Genomic DNA, 17,443 nt, shown 5'->3' with positions numbered 1-17,443 from the left:
AACAGCGGAGGGAGACTGTACTTGTCAGATTGTGCCTCGATGTTGCAGGGCAGGTTTTCCATGACCTTAAGGGTGGGTTTTGTCTGTGTTGCAGTACAGGTTTGGTGTGTTGAACGGAGGGTTTTAACGCACACACAAAACCCACCCCACAACAGCGAGGCTCAATCTGACAACTATGTTCCCCCCGCTGTTTATATAGCGTTGGATGCCTCTGACGATCTGCGCATGCGCCATTTACATCACGCCAGCTGATCAACATATCAGCTGGAGTGACGCTTGGTACTGTGCATGCACAGGCCCATCGGGGGCAATTTTTGATAGAACACTGGCAATAGGCTGCGATTTGACATGTCAAAATGGCCCGATGTGAACGTGGGCTTCAGTTCCTCCTCTCTGCTTTCAAGGGTACTTAGCGGCAATGCCTCAAAGGCCAGAGACTATGGATATGGCTAAGAGTATATAAATATCCAAATCATCCTTGACAAAAACTTAAAGTGGTTGTAAACTTCAGACATAAAATATGAACAAAGCATATCCCTCTATAGCTTGTACTTGTCTCTATTAAGAGCCTCTAAAGCCTGGTACACACTAACAGTTGGGGTTGCACAAATTAAACAAAAAACTGACTACTCAAGTCGGAGACACTGTACTAACCATGTGATTTTAGTCCAGCAATCTCCCCTTCTGAGCTGTTGTGTTTTGACAGGGGACACCCCCCCCCGCTCCCAATAGAAGACACTGATCAGTGCCCTCTGCCATTGGCTGAGAGCGCTGATTGAGAGTCTGTTGGCTGCTGATTTTCCAGCATGCACATCTGAAATAAACTGGCCAGCTTCTGTCACACAGATCGACATACACATGGGCAGAATGTCTTTTTTTGAACTGGAAAATGTCACCCGAAATTTTGGCCCTGTGTACTGTTGCTGCTTTGAGCCTCCGTTATCAGCATAAATCACTTCTGAAAAGTTTCCCTGACACCAATAGAGAAATGGTGACAAGGTAGGTACCTCCAGCAGAGTGACAGCCACAGCTGTGCTCCTGTGTGGTGTGTGAAGGGGGGCGTGTACCTTCCCTCTAACCAGTTCTCAGAGGACTCCTCACTGAGCTCTGCAGAGTAATTCCAGCTTCCCCCCCCTTTTTTTCTGAACTCAGACGAGCTTTAGAAAATCAGCACTTAGAACGGTTGCAGACATGGCAGCAGATAATATAAGAGGGCGCTTGAAGCGGAGGTCCACCCTAAAGTGGACCTTCCGCTCATTGGAATCCTCCCCCCCTCTGGCGCCACAGGGGGAGGGGGGTGCAGGTACCTGTACAGTACAGGTATCTGCACCCACTTCCGGCGTAGATTCTGCAGAAGGTACGCCCCTTTCCGCAGAATCTACGCCCCTTTCCGAAAGTCCCCCGCTGCCTGCTGGGAAACAAACGGATCCCAGAGACAGCGGGGACCATCCTTATTGCGCAGCGCGACTCGCGCATGCGCAGTAGGGAACCGGGAAATGAAGCCGAAAAGGCTCCACTTCCTGATTCCCATACCCAAGATGGTGGCGGCAGCACCCGAGAGACGATCGAGAGATCGGCTTCGGGTGACGACATCGCGGGCGCGCTGGGCGGGTAAGTGTCACTATTTTAAAAGTCAGCAGCTGCAGTATTTGTAGCTGCTGGCTTTAAAAAAAAAAAAAAAAAAACGGCGGACTTCTGCTTTAAACAAAAAATAAATAAAAAAAAGTGTACACAATATTTAAATAACGTGAAAATTTAAGTGCAAAATACTATATATGCCACTGGTAACTTATTCCAAAATAATACAGAAAACACAAAGTGTAAATGGGATAAACAACAAGAGTGTCCATAAAAGATTTAAAGCAATTTAGGTCTTTACACCGTCACCACTGGAAATGATCATGGAAAACAAATGACACCTGGTGGATAAGGGTAAGTAGCCTACTTACCAAAGCACCATGACCATTTTAATAAAAAAAAAAAAACAGGTCAGGTGGAGCTTTGACAGATTTAGGTACTGTCGCCTGTGCTGGTGGGATAAGCCTGGGGAATCACTCCATTTCAAGATTGCTCAGAAAAAAAAATATGGAAAAAAGCAGGACCATAGCATAATTCCGTTTTATTTAAAAAAATAAGTAAAAACATCAAGCCAAATGGCCTCTTACTTTACGAAGTGCCTTGACTCAACACTGAAGGGAAACCACATGCAATACCAGGCGGGTTGTGAAGCAGCCGCCCCACTCGCGCTTTGTTTGGCCAGTGTACGTTCTACCGCCTGGAGATGCAGAAACCAGAAGTGAACACGTGACTGGGATGCACCTCAACGTAAGCTTTGTCGTAATGCGGTTTCCCTTCAGTGCCGAGACCAGGCACTTTTTAAAGAGGCCATTTGGATTGCTGTTTTTACTTTTTTTTAAATAAAACGGAATTATGCTATGGTCCTGCTTTTTTCCTGAGCAATCTTGAAATGGAGTGATTCCCCAGGCTTATCCCATAGGTGTCCACCAGCACAGGCGACAGTGCCTAAATCTGTCAAAGCTCCACCTGACCTGTCTTTAATTAAAGGGGCCATGGTGCTTTGGTAAGTAGGCTACTTACCCTTATCCACCGGGTGTCATTCGTTTTCCATGATGGTTTCCAGTGGTGATGGTGTAAAGACCTAAATTGCTTTAAATCTTTTACAGACACAGACACTCTTATATAACCCATTCAGACATTTGTTATCACTTTGCACTTTGTATTTTCTGGATTATTTTGGAATAAGTTACCAGTGGTATATATGTATTAAGTATTTTTTGCACTTTATTTTTCACGTTCTTTAAATTTTGTGTTTAAGTATTTTGTTTAAGCACCCTCATATTATACAACCCACATTTCACAACGTTAGCACCTTAACTTTGAGGGAAGCAGCTAATATATTGTTGAATTCAGCCATAGCGCGGGATTGTCCTTATTTTTCACTTTTATGGCCACAGATAAACATGTACAACTTATGTACACTGATTAATCTCTGTGCATCACTTGAGGCCAGTAACTTCACTGAGTATATGTAAGGGTTTACAATCACTTTAACCCGCAACCAATGGTATGTGTTATTTCACAAACCTACTTTTCCATCTCACTAGGTGCAAGCTAAAATTTGCATCATTTTCTTAGAAACACATCAACCTATTGCTAAAGCCTGGTGGCAGCCAACCCAAAACTTAATGGAGGTGAAGCAGCGGATTATGGGTAATATTATACTCTTTCAACTCGTCTTCCTTTCCTTGCCTCTCCCCCAGTTACTGCACACCTAGTATCACCATTTCCAATGCCCAAGTTGTTGTACTTACTCACTTCCCCCAGTTTCCCTACTCCCCTTCATGCCAACTAGATCATTTTGATGACAGACAATACAGTCCTCTATTCAAGATAACCACACCAAACATGCGGCATAAGATATTTCTTCTTTGCTTCCTACATCTTAGCTACTTTTGGAATTATAAGGTATTTGAGAGAAGCTAGTCACAATCTTACTGCGTTTTTCCTTTGTACATTGGCATTTATACAACAACAACATGTCTTTCTGTAAAACAGTTAACTCACAATTTATACTGACCACAGCTTACCTGTACTTGTGCTTTTGGAAATATATTTAAGAAAATAATTTCTAAAAGAAGGATGACCTGTTTAATGTATAGGCTTAGAGCTCATAAGTGACACATGGGTCCAAGGTGCTGGAGAAAGCCTTTAATGTTTGCCGCAAGAGATTTTGCGACTCATCACCACTGACATCAGCCAGGAGATTGGAGAGCCTTTTAAGCTGGCCATAGATTGATAGAATTTTTAAAAAAAAATTCTTATAACATTCAAAAGATAGTTTGCTTTTGTAATGAATGGACTTTACCAAGCAAAAAACCACAAACTGTTGGAAATTTGTTCAAGAAAAAAAAAAAAATCCAACCCTGCTCCTTTAAATCTCATCACTGCAGTCAAAAATGAATGTCAAACTGACTAATGATTTGAAGAAAAAAAAAAAAAAAAAAAAAACTTCTTTAGAACATTCCTTTCCTGATAATTTTTGTTTGAAAACTATGGCCAGCTGTATTTTTTCTGCTCTGCCTGGAAGAATACACGTAAATAATTAAAAAACAAAATTTTTATTGCTGAGCAGTATAACAATTTAAAGCGGGGAAACACTCAAAAGTGGAACTTCCACTGATCTGCTTCTCCCTCCTCCAGTGCCACATCTGGCACCTTTCGAGGGGTATCCGTTTTTGACAGGTACCCTTCCCCACTTCCGGGAGACTGCATCGCCCCTCGAAAGTTCAGCCCCCTGCCTCCTTCCCCTGCAGGGCCAGTTAGAAAGCGCCGTGAGCTTTGTGCATGGGCAGTAGGGAACTGGCTGTGAAGCTGAAAGGCTTCACTGCCAGTTTCCCTTACTAAGAACAGTGGGGGATGCACCTGACAGCCGAACAGAAAATCAACTGGGGTGTAGAGATCATGGGCTCCCTGGACAGGTAAGTGTCTATATATTAAGTCAGCAGCTGCAGTATTTGTGGCTGCTGACTTTTTCCCCAGGCGGAACACCGCTTTAATTCTGCGATTCGTTATTGCCATTCGTATTTGCTTCTAGGCTTGCATAAAAGTTCTATATATTCCTTAGAAGGCTCCATTCACACTTGTACGACTTTGGAGTGCAACACAGAGGCAACTTTGGATGGGTGCAACATGAAAAATTTTGGCTTTGACTAGTGGCAAACTGTTGCACACAAGTTACATTCAGGTATTACTTTCATGCAGCTTTTGAGGGTTAACATTGAAGTCTATGGCTCTCAAGTTGCATGAAAGACAGGTTAAAGTAGTGCATGAACTACTTTGAAGTTGCTACAACTTTAAGTCGCACATATCTTAAAGGTCATCATTAGAAAACATAGGGTACACCGGTAGATTGCCTTTAAAAAAAAAATTGCTTACAATTTGCAAAAGAAATGACAGTTTAAGTATCAAAATTAACATGTATACGATTTAAAAATAACACTGCTGCTGTATTACTAACAGAATCCAAACAAGTGAACTCTTAAACACTTTAAAAACAATTAGCTCACCTGAGTGCAAGACCAAGATTTGCAGGCATCATGGAGAAAAAGCGCTCCAAAATCTTAGAATGCTGCGACTTGGGAACACAGCTCACATAGAAGTAAATAACCTGAAAGCAAAAACATAACCCAATAAAAATGCTATAGTGTCTATATTACAGTGCAAGCCTACAACACAAAGCAATCACCACACACATGGAAACCTGGGGACGGGCATATGCTGAAGATTACAGCCTCTTCTTAATGGTCTTCAATGAGAACAATTCTATGTAGCTCCAACAACCAATCCAATTCATATTTATAAAAATATGAATTGGATTGGCAGCTGTGGACCAACACTGAACAATTCCCATTTCTGAATTATACACGAGGGAATCTGACTCTTTCCACCAGCCCAGTCATGCTGCACTGAGGTGGAGTAGAATAAATCAGGTAACACTTTGCTCAGAAAAAGAAGCACAGTTTAGTGACTGCACTACTGATTGTGCATAAAAACTTTATAAGTTACCTGCCAAAACCCTTTTCACACAGGCAGACCGACTGAGTGTGCCTGTCAGTTTTTTTAGGCAGACACGATCGGACCATCCTTTGCCCTCTATGGAGCTGCAGGAGTAAACTGACATGCGTCTATTTACACCTGCCGGCACTGGATTCTATGTGCTAAAAACAGACGAATAAGAAATCCGTTCCTCATCTGCCTGTCCATTTACATCGACCACCCATAGAGGAAAGCGGGCATTGTCCGTGTATACTCTACATAAGCGGAGCACACATAGAATGGTCATCTGCCTGCTCGGCGGGGATCAGCGGAGAGATCCCACGTTGAGCAGACGGATCCGCTGGCAGAACCCGTCAGTGTGAAAGAGCTCTTAGAATTTGTACGGAAATGAACAGCTTTTCTAAAGCTGGATGTTCTGCTCAATGTTTTAAGCTGAATGGTGGAGTGGCATAAAACCCAAATAAAAGTCTTCAAATGAAAATATGGGAATATTAACGTAGAAAAAAAATTAAAAGAAACTTACTGAATTGTGAAACTCATAGTTGGTCCAATAATCAGCTGTGCTAAAAGGAGTTGGGTGCCGTGTAGGAACAGTCAGTAGGCATCTGTTAACTAAATCTGTAAAATGCTTACAATCTTGGACTTTATTTATGAATCCCACAAGTTTGCCGTTAGTAAAGGCAAGATAACTGAAAACGAAAAAAAGGCAATAAATATGACAGTTGTAGGTGTGAAATGTTTCATGTGAAATGATAGAACACTTTTACTCACTCCATCCAAAGCTTCTGCAGCATATTCTGTTGAGCAACAGCCCCCAACGCAGATTCATATGCATCAACTGACTCCGCTGTGCTCGCATATAGAGATTGCCATAGGCTGCAAATACAAACAAAGTGCATGTCACAGTGACTTTGGTTGGCGATACAGGATATGCAGCACATTACTTAAACCCTTATACTCTGGAGGACAACATGAAAATTAAAAGTAGTCATCCAATTTCACTTCAAAACTGCTATGCCCATAACTGGGTTTGGGAACCGTGGTATCTGTTACAAACCCCTTCAACCTGAAGTATTCCTAAATTGTTGACACCCTGTGTGGATGGGAGATCCTGGTATGGTTGGTTGCTCGCTGCCATTTTCTCTTTTCTTTCTTTGTCTTGCTGTATTGTATTTTTCTTTTTTGGTTTTGGCCATAGTGCTCATTTCAGTGTCCCCCCCGTCATTAGGCAGTTGTGTAGTATTACTGCTGCGGTTGTGATTAGACCTGACATGCTATATTGTCTCCAACTACAGGATCTACGTGTCTTATTCCAATTAGAATCCAATGTGATTGCGATGTCAGTGGACACTTATTGGCTTTTGTCATGCATACTTTATAGTATTTTTTGTTTTAATGTTGAAAATTAAAAAAACAAAAAAAAACAAACAAAAAAAAAAACCTGCTATATCTTTTTTTTTTTTAAGAACAGAATACTGGAAGCTGTGCCCTAAAAAGGCAGACACAGGGCAAAGGACCTGTATTTCTTGTGGTCTACCTGCAGCTGATCTTTCCCCATTACTGTCTGACCATGCCTTGTTTTGGACTCTCTCCAAATTGAGATGACAGATGCACGATTTTGCTCCAGCAATTGAAAAGGTGAGCTGCAAGGGCGTTACATCAACAAATCTCCAGAAACTAAATATCAGAGGCATGCTCTGATCTATACTGTATAATGCAAATATACAGCTATAAGGTTTTACGCACAGGAGTGCTTAGGTACGTTCAAATACCAGTAGGTGCACTATTTTCAGAAAGAATTCAAGATAGAGAGATAAAAAATGTACACTTCTTAAGCACAATTAACATTTCTAACAGTGCCTTATAATGTATGAAATCCTCACGTTTTGAGTTGAGGACCACTTTAAAACTTTACCAGATAAGCATGCAGCTGACTGCATAAAAATAGCTCACTTAGTGAACCTGTTTTCTCCAGTAGCAATGATTTAAGAGGACCATAAAAAAAATAAAACTCACCAGAAAACAAGCCATAGATAGGACGTTTGCAAATCTGAAGCATTAAAACATCCTTCGACTTTGCATACAGGTGCTTTGAAATCCAGTGGCACAGAGAGATTCAGTAGATGCCTGTGTAGGAAAAGTATCAGTAACTTACATAATTAGATAATCATGCATTTTTTTTAATAAAAATATTTCCTTCCTGTGATTTGGAAGACTTTGGACACCCATATCTCAGGATTACATGTGGTCATATTAAAGTAGGCTCTCCATTTCCAGTGAAAATACATAGCAGTGGCTCCCTCAAGAAGCTCTGTTCAGTAAATTCTGTTTAGCACCTTTTTAGAGATGGAGAAAATGTATTAAAAACTGATGTTAGCACCACTGGTGGTAACTAGTCACTGGAGTTAAAATGGTCAGGGACGTGAAAGTGAGGACATTCACAATACAGTGGGTAAAAATAACTCCATTGTTAATAAGTAGCTCAACTGTATGAAAGATTCATTTAAAGAAGTTCACAAAAAAAAAAAAAACCCACATGCTTTATGCATCTATAATTTTTTTCTTAGGAGCCTGCAGAACATTGCACCTGTGATCAGCACGTTGCGGGTGTAATGTCAGGCTTCTGCTGAGACCATGTTCCCATACCACCCATACGAGCAGACAATTGCTGAAGTCCAGGAAGAATCTATGAATTACAAAAGCACTCAGTGTCCTCACAGTTTACCAAGAACTACAAGCAGTCCATGGTGGAAGATGGGACAAGTAGCTCATTAATCACAGAATTCAGAATGAGCAAAATTGCTGTGTATTTTGCATCTGTCACAGCAAACATTAAAGCCGTTAGTTATAAACCCTCACGGTGCAGCCAGAGCTCCACCTTTGACATTTTAGGTTACAGCATTATTCCAAAAATTCAACAATTTTCCTCAAAAATCTACAAACACCACCCCAGAATGACAACATGAAAAGTTTATTTTTAATAAATTTGAAAAGCTTTCAAACAAATGAAAAAATAAATATAAATCACATGTACAGAAATATTCACAGCCTTTGCCATGACACTCAAAATTGAGCTCAGGCGCACCCTGTTTCCACTGATCAGCCTTGAGATGTTTCTACAACTTGGAGTCCACCTGTGGTAAATTCAGTTGATACCCTTTTAGAACTAATCTGGGTGCCTTTTTAAAATGCCCTGGCTACATATAACCCCTTATTTAAATGTAAGATTATTGATATGGATCTCTATACACACACACATTGTTATGCAAATGTTTTAACCCTATATGCTCTATGATTTAGAGGTCCTCATCCCCCTGAGGAAGATTTGAATTAGTATAAACGAAATGCAATGGAGTTCTGGGCAACAGCATTGAATCACCTTTTTAATATACACTGTTGGTTGCCAGTTAAATAAGGACATCTATTTGATGTAGAGGTTATGCATACCAGAGCTCATAATTTTAAAAGTTGATTAATTTCAAAATGAATCAACTCAAGGGTTTAAATTTGATCTTTTGCTGCCTGAAAGCCTTCGGGAGCACTTTTTGGTCTGGTTATAATTCAGTTGATAGGACAATTTAGAAAGGCACACACCTGTCTATATAAAGGTCCCACAGTTTACAGTGCATGTCAGAGCACAAACCAAATCTTAGATTGTAAGCTCTAGCGAGCAGGGTCCCCCGATTCCTCTCGTACCAAATTGTAACTTTCTTGCCTTCATTTTGTTAAGCACTGTGTAAATTGTTGGCGCTATATAAATCCTGAATAATACTAGAAAAATAAAATTCGAGGGAAAGATGAATGCAGCAATGTACAGAGACATCCTTGATGAAACGCTTTGGACCTGACTGGGGCAAGGTTCATCTTCCAAACAGGACAACGACCCTAAGCACACAGCCAAGATAAAGGAGTGGCTACGGGACAACTCTGAATTTCCCTGAGTGGCCCAGCCAGAACCCAGACTTAAAGCCGGTTGTACATCTCTGCAGAGACCTGAAAATGGCTGTACACTGACACTCCCCATCCAACCTGATGGAGCTTGAGAGGTCCTGCAAAGAAGAATGGGAGAAACTGACAAAGAATAGTTGTGCCAAGATTGTAGCAATATACTCAAAAAGACTTAAGGCTGTAATTGGTGACAAAGGTGCTTCAACAAATAGCAAAGGCCGCAAATACTTATATTTACATGTGTTTTTTTTTATACAATTTTCAAAGATTTAAAACAAACTTTTCACGTTGTAATTATGGCGTATGATTTGTAGAAGTTTGCTGAAAATAATTTATTAAATATTTGGAATAGGGCTGTAACAAAAATGTGGAAAAAGTGAAGCATTGCAAATACTTTCCAGATACATTGTATTACCCAGTGAACAGCCTCAGATGATACACAGATGAAACAAAACCTCCACTGTCACAGCTGAAATTGAGACTCATCAGACCAGGCAACATTTTTCCAATCTTCTATTGTCCGATTTTGGTGAGCCTGAGCGAATTGTAGACTCAGTTTCCCGTGCTTAGCAGACAGGAGTAGCACCAGGTGTGGTCTTCTGCTGCTGTAGCCCATCAGCTCCAAGGTTCCATTTGTTGTGCATTCAGAGATGGTATTGTGCATTCCTTAGTTGTAACGTGTGGATGTTTAAGTTCATGTTGCCTTTCTATCACCCCAAACCAGTCTGCACATTCTCCTCTGACATCAATGCATTTGTATCTACACAACAGCCACTCACCGGATATTTCTTTTTTCTGACCATTCTCTGTAAACCCTAGAGATGATTGTGCACGGAAAATCCAGCAGAGCAGCAGTTTTTGAAATACTCAGACCAGTTTGTCTGGCACCAACAGCCATGCCACGTTCAAAGACACCTGAATTCCCTTTCTTCCCCATTCTGATGCTCAGTTTGAACTTCAGCAAGTCTTCACCATGTCCAGGGCGCCCTTCCACAAACATAATGCCAAGTACCCGCTACCAGTCTCATACAGAAAAGACGACGGCATACAAAAAGTTAATAAAACCTGGCTTTGGAGAACTACCATATTTATTGGAGTATAACATGCAACCCAATTTTAAGAGGGAAGTTTCAGGAAACAAAAATTTCCACAAACCCATTACATTACACAGTTCCCCACCCACCTGCACTCTCAAGAGACCCCCAGTCTCCTGAGCCTGCATACTCTAAAGTTAAGTAAAAAAATCACTACCAGTCCCTTCTCATACACAGCTCCTCCTGTGTAACCCATTGTAAATCAAAGCCTCTAAATATACCTCATTAGTGCCGTTCTTTCATGCTACCCGGTCGCATGAGTGCTCTCCTCTGATGTTTTATGGATGGTTATGTGACCACTCTCCTCTAATCTAAAGCAACACTCTGAGAAGGAGAGTGGCCATAAAGAACGGAGCTAATGAGGTATTTAGAGGCTTCGTTTTACAATGACGCTGACTGGAGGAGCGGTGTATGAGAAGGGGCTGGCAGCAATGGTATCCTAACTTTAGACTATGCTGGCAGTGCTGTGCCAAGACCAAGAGAGGCGGGAAGGCCAGCCTGACAACCCCGCCCCCCCAAATGTGTGGGACCCGGGGCGGACCACACGATCCCCACCCCCTCGTTGGTATTAAAAAAAAAAAAAAGAAGAAGATTGGCGTATAACACGCAGGCACTGTTTTTCCTCTATTTTCAGGGGAAAATATAGTGTTATATGCCAATACGGTAATTATAGTTACAATATATTTGCTTACAATTATATAAAAAGATTACTTACTTTAGAAGATCTGCTGGACTGTACTGATCGACTGTTTCAAAGAATGACTTGAGGAATTCTTCCATTAACACTGGTATTTTATCAAACCATCCCTGCAAGATGAAACATTTCCTTGGGACCATAAAACAAAGAAAAAAACTATGCTTTTCTCGGGCCTTGATTAATCTGACACTAAATTGCTGAGCTTCATGAGGGGAGAGAGAGAGAGAGAATTCAAATTTACACAGCTGGAGAAAACCAAGTAATCCTAAATGTATGCTAATGTAAATGTACTTTGCACCAACACACGGTGAGGTAAAAATACACAGGTGGACCTTGACCAACAAAGGATAACTTTTTTTTTTTTATTGTGGTTTTTACTTTTATAAACCAAGTTATGGGTTGCCCTACTCTTTGTACTGTTGTGATAGTGCGGCCAAACCCTTGTCTGTTCAAAAAAAAAATATAAAATACAGGTAAAAATGGCCATGTCAAAGTCAATCCTTTTAAGGCTATACTAGATTTGGTGCAAACTTCACACAGGGAAATCATCACACAACATAGAAGAGATAAATTGTAACTCAAGAAACACTAACACATTTCTTATGGAAAATATTGGTTATTGGACTGGGAAAAAGCAACTGGAATATGCAGAAAACACCACAGGTCTGCACAATACACACACAAGTAGTACAATTACCTGTTCTACTAAAAATCTGCAGACATTATATAATATTTGTGTGTTTCCAGGGCTATTTCTGAATGCAGTCATCCAGAGTTCCATGCCATCATTTGGTTGTTCAATTTTAAGATATACAGAACATAAAGCCTCTAGGATGTCACAATTATCACTCCAATCATCAAGCAGCTGTTTACACATGTCCACTGCCGCTGAAGACCTAGGGGAAAAAAGTCCACAATGTTAACAAGTGTATACTAACAACTTTTTACACAATAGTGCGTACAGTTCTTACCTATTTAGAATAAGATTGACGAGGATCATATTTTTATAAAGTGGAAGGCAAACTTCTATTCTTTCCTTGGCATTTAAGTTTTCATCGGAACATGAAAAAACAGCAGCTAAGAGAAGAAAACAATCAGTGAATATGTGATGTAAATATTAAAATTTTCATGCTGGTCTTGGCATGGTGGATTTAGAGATGCTGGTTTGAGTTTTAGCCAAGCATACAGAAAAATAAAATTGTACTTATCATAAAATCCTTTTCTTGGAGTCCATTGAGGGAAACAGAAGTCTTGTAAAGTTGGAATATATGGTTGCCTACAGGAGGATTCAATACTGGCAAAAAATAAATAAAATTGTAGGTCAGCCCAGGAGAACGCCTCTTCCCAGCATGTCTGTAGCAAAGCAGCACCAAGAGCATATTCAAACACAGAGGGGTGGGACCTATGTTCCTCACTGAACGCCAAGAAAGGGATTTACAGTACGTGTAAAAAATGTCTATTCTCATCAAGTGAAGGCTACAGAAAGTCCTGTACAGTTGGGGCATCCAAAATCAGTTCAAATGAGGGATGAGAAAAATGCTGACAAGCCTGCAACAGAATTGGGGACTGTCTGCAGTTCATAGTCACTTGGAAGACCACCTCTCAAAGCTAGCATTAGATTAAGCTAAAACATTCCCTGGTAGAAAATGAACAGCAGACCATGTGGCAACCTTGTAAATCTGAGAAACCGTTGCAGACTGCTAAAGCGCCCAAGAGACATTAATAGAATAAATTGTACTCCATCCTTCAGATCATAACTTAAAAGGGCAGTCTGTCTGAGCCACCCATAAATTGAACAAGAAGCTGGCTTACCCTTACAGGGCCCACAAGGAACGGCAGTCAGTCTTTCTGAAGAAAGCAGTGGCTAAAAAACTCACAGCCAGAATTACATCCAATGAAGAAAATCTTCTCCTGAAGAATTGGTGCCAGAGGGAGAGTGAAAGAGACAAAGATGGAAGGGGAAGCCATATAGGAGGCTCAAAGAATGGGAAGCCAGCAGTCTTTGGAGCAAGATCAAAAGCACAGAGACCTGACCCTTCATGGTGCTGAGGGCCAGATGCTTGCTGAGACCCACCTGTATGAAAGTATACATTCCATGGAGAATTTCTGGGGTGAGAGCCTCTCACCTCGCACCAAGAGAAGCTTCCTAGCTTTTACTATTGTGTAAATAATGGTAAAAGCTAGGACAGTAAATCAGTCCTCGGGAAGATCCAGAAGATCTGGAAAAGCCCACTGAGTGCATGCCAGCAGTCTGATCAGGTTGGACTTCCACAACCACCTGGGCCAATCTGAAGCCATGAAGATCATTGAAATTACCTCCATCTAAACCCTGCAAAGCAGGCAAGGAGAGAGTTCAAGACTTAGGTGTACATCAGGATGTATTAAATCACAAAAAGCTACCAGAGCATCCACTGGAGACAATCCTGTCCAATTTAAGTTAAACATGGGAGGTCCACATGCAGGGTACCCCATCCATGGCACAGGTTCTATGTGCCATGGTGGTGTCCAACTGAATCTTGGTAAGTTGACCCTCCAGCCAAGAGTCCTAGACTTACAAGGACAACTAAATCACAGAAGGTTCCAGAATGCTGATGAGCGAACAAATTCCTCTGATGCTCAAGTTCCCTGCACAGAGGGGTATTTTCCCAACTCTCATGCAGAATTCCTAATGCAAAAAGGCAATCTTGTCTTCAGAGTCAGAGGAATCCATTTGTCCAAGGAATGTACTGAATTGTCCCACAACAGCAGTATTTGAAATTGTAGGGATCTGGTCCTGAGCATCAACAAAATCAGGGTGTTCAGAGACAGCACTGACTTGACAGTCAAATAATTTCTGGATTGAAGAGTCTGAGGCTGGGAGCGGCAAGTTTGAAGTTTCACCTGGGGATGAAAAATTCTGCTTTAAGCTTTCTCTAGAACTTGGCTGAGATATTCCAAGTAATGCATCAGTTAAAGTGCAGTGGTCCGGCTGGATCCTGAACCTTCAAAAATTGGCAAAGTCTGGATAGTCAGGGCTACTTTGTCAGCTCAAACCTGTGCTGACTGTTACCTCAGCAGAAGACTTACTGAAGTGGAAGTCTAGACATACCACAATAGGAATTCCCCAAGAGTACGGTAAAGCTATAACAGGGGCCAACTACCTGGTGATCACCTGAAGTGCAGACGACAGACCAAATGGAAAAGCCAAAAACTAAGTAACTGGATCCAGAACAAAGCCTAGAAATCCCTGAACAAATGGGGATATGCAGGTGAGGTTAAGACAAACCTGTGGGATTCTATATGGAATTTCAGGGCTTGAATGCAATGATTCAAGGCCTTGAAGTCCAAGAAGAGACAATGCCCTCCTTTTATTTCGGAACTGAAACCACTCTACCACAGGGACTGGAGCAATGATACCCTGCATGGAAATTTTCTAACTTGTGCATTGATACAGGCAAGTTGAAAGTAAGGAGTCAAGGAGGAGGCTGGGAGGAAAATCAGCTCATAGCTCTCGGAAAACCACCTCCTGCACTCAAAGATTTGGGATGCAGGCTGTCCAACTGTCTGCAAAAGCCATATACAAGAATAGCAGGTGGACTGTATGCTAGGTCTAGATTTGGAGGATGTTTGGTAACCAAAATGATTTTTCTTGGCCTCCAAGGAGTGAGTCTCAGATTGAACACTAGGGTTCTTTCGCTGAATAGGAGGATTAAGCTTGCCATTAGCAGCATACTTAAGTGCATCCAGGGTGGCCCCAAAGAGGCATTATTCCTCGAAGGCCATGTGTTGCAAACGCTTCTTGCATGTGGACTACCCATCCCAACTTTCCAAAGGGACTTCCTCCTGTTAACTGACAGGAGGTGACTTGGGAGACCTCCAGCAACCCATCAACACTGTAGCTTAAAGCTCAATCTCAGGCCAGCCAAAGTTGAACAGATTAAGGTCACGGCCAAAGCAAGTTGCAAGGTAGGGCCTGCTAGGGAGAACCAAGCTCTAGACAATGTTTCCAGGCATTTGTTGGGATCCATAATGGGTATCCCCAACCGCTAAATGGGAGAACGGCTTGTGGTCATTGATCAGCATAGTCACGTCACATAGCTGGTAAAATTCTTCCTGGAAGGAGGCTACACCAAACAATTAGGAAAGACTCCCAAGATGGCTTACACTCAGAGGGCAAAATTCCAGTCAACACACTGCAGGTGACACCCAAACTGTCAATGAAGTACAAAAAGGAGGCATCTAGTACAGTGGGACTTTTCTCCCCCTGTATTTAGAAGGCTTGTTGCATTGGAAGACAGATGGCAACATAGCTCAGGTAAAATAAAAAGCAAGGCCTCAGGTACTCACAAACTCAGCCTCTTGGAGCAGGTGTAGGATCAGGCTACAGAAGTTTACTAGGTCACTAGAGACAGTCAGCAAAGCAGACCGATGACTAATGCCACAGTTCTCTTACAAGCCAGAGAAGCAGAGGGAAAGTGCTCTCTCAGTGCTTAATGGCAGGGAAAAACTGATCATTACACTCTACCTAATAAATGGAACCGACCGAAAGTGAGGAAACAAACATTTATCAGTTCTAATTATGCAGCTCCCAGAGCTCATTCAGAACAGCATACTTACAAAATGAGCCTTCAGAGACCAGGTCAAGCTCTGAGGCAATGCCATGGCTCTGGACCTCGAAAGCTCTCCGTCTAACTTTTACCAGTACACACAGGTCTGGAAAACACCACAATCTGAAACCCAGTTGTGAAGGTCGCCCTCCAGACTAGCACCGCAATGTTCACTCCAGCAGCCACTCCAAAGTCAAGCTGGGGAAAGGCTGACCTGGCTAGCTGAATACAGAGAACAGCTCAGCAGTAATGAAGTAGCAGAAATCTTGAAGAATAAATGGACAACCAAAAAAAAAAAAAAATTAGATTGTGTTTCATAGAAGAAGAAGAGCTGAAGAAAATACATACATCCTTCAAATACATTAGAATAGGAAAAAAGAAAAAAAAAAAAAAACACCATGAAGTATGCTGAAGTAGGTGGGATTTTCCCGGTCTGATCTACAATTTTTCTTTGCTTTTGAGTGCCCCGTCAACCTGTAGGCAGCAGCCTATACTGTGTCCCTCAATGGGCAAGTTTGAAAACTGCATTATAGTAGGGTAATATGTACCCTACTAACATTAAACAAGTCACCTATAAATCTATTTTGCAATACTTCAGGGATATTGTTTCAGGGGTAGGATTTTCAGGGTAATCTTTATTTAATTCACTTTAACAATCTGGTAGACATCAATTTACATGTACAATACCCCAAAACATGCAAAATGTAGAGAACGACAAAGGCATTGCTCAGTTTTCGAAAGACATGTTTCCTGCTCAACACAATTACCATGGAAAAAAAAAATTAGGTGCAGTTACTGAAAATTACATACACATTTAAAAAAAAATGAAAGCACAAGACTGTATCTTAGCACTTTGGCTGTGTGGAAATAATCCACAAAGTCTGCCTCTTATACAACACTAAGGCGCATGGGTGTAATCAGGAGCCATTTTTGATAGATTTCCATTAATACAAAACATTTTGCACGATTCTTTACCCCGACTTTGCTTTGAGATCTTAATTTTCCATTTTTTACCTCAGATTGGCAGTACCAAAGTAGCGCATACCTTGTATGCAGCAACTGAAATAATGCGTACGGGAGAGGAGTTTGACTTTATACACCAGAATTTGGATGTAGGCAGCGACCATGTTTACAAAAGCTAGAATACTGGATTGTGGGAGTTATATTTAGGCAAAAACTACTCTGATAAACATCTTCAATCATTTTGCTGCTGAAAATGTATACCACTACAAATGTATTAACTTTTTTTATCTTGTCTGAAAACTGACACTGAATATGTAAAACTAAAAGAATAAAAATTGCAGGACAGAATGCTGCTAGCATACAAAAACTACAACATAACATTAGGAAATTATGGCAAACCTGTATCAATCACTCTAGAACTGCTAAATCCCTTAAAGAAACGAATTGCAATTCATGATTCCTAATCCAGCATTACTCCAGTGAGTAACACTATTGTTTTAAGATCTTCATCTTTAATTCTGTCCAATTACCGTTATAACTGTTTACTATGCTTCTTTGCACCTGTGTACAGTTTGTTC

At 41.2% G+C, this 17,443-nt stretch overlaps 1 protein-coding gene across 2 annotated transcripts in view; it reads right to left on the bottom strand.

The window, feature by feature from the left end:
- Positions 1-17,443, bottom strand: part of ZFC3H1 (zinc finger C3H1-type containing) — a 156,083-nt gene that overhangs the window by 5,645 nt on the left and 132,995 nt on the right. Inside the window, exons 25-31 of one of the 2 annotated variants that reach the window (XM_077468543.1) lie at positions 12,288-12,393; positions 12,014-12,212; positions 11,335-11,426; positions 7,594-7,704; positions 6,349-6,453; positions 6,101-6,266; positions 5,088-5,188 (exon numbers count right to left, since the gene is read on the bottom strand). In XM_077468543.1, coding sequence (XP_077324669.1) covers positions 5,088-5,188; positions 6,101-6,266; positions 6,349-6,453; positions 7,594-7,704; positions 11,335-11,426; positions 12,014-12,212; positions 12,288-12,393 — 880 coding nt within the window. Of the gene's footprint in view, positions 1-5,087; positions 5,189-6,100; positions 6,267-6,348; positions 6,454-7,593; positions 7,705-11,334; positions 11,427-12,013; positions 12,213-12,287; positions 12,394-12,429; positions 12,611-17,443 lie in introns of those variants that run through there. The other variant, XM_077468544.1, reaches the window with a different exon arrangement.

The sequence above is a fragment of the Lithobates pipiens genome, unplaced genomic scaffold (assembly GCF_037356315.1).
Source record: "Lithobates pipiens isolate NorthernLeopardFrog02 unplaced genomic scaffold, aLitPip1_a1.2 Scaffold_8, whole genome shotgun sequence".
Classification (NCBI taxonomy): domain Eukaryota; kingdom Metazoa; phylum Chordata; class Amphibia; order Anura; family Ranidae; genus Lithobates; species Lithobates pipiens.
This window is presented reverse-complemented; position numbering and strand designations above follow the sequence as displayed.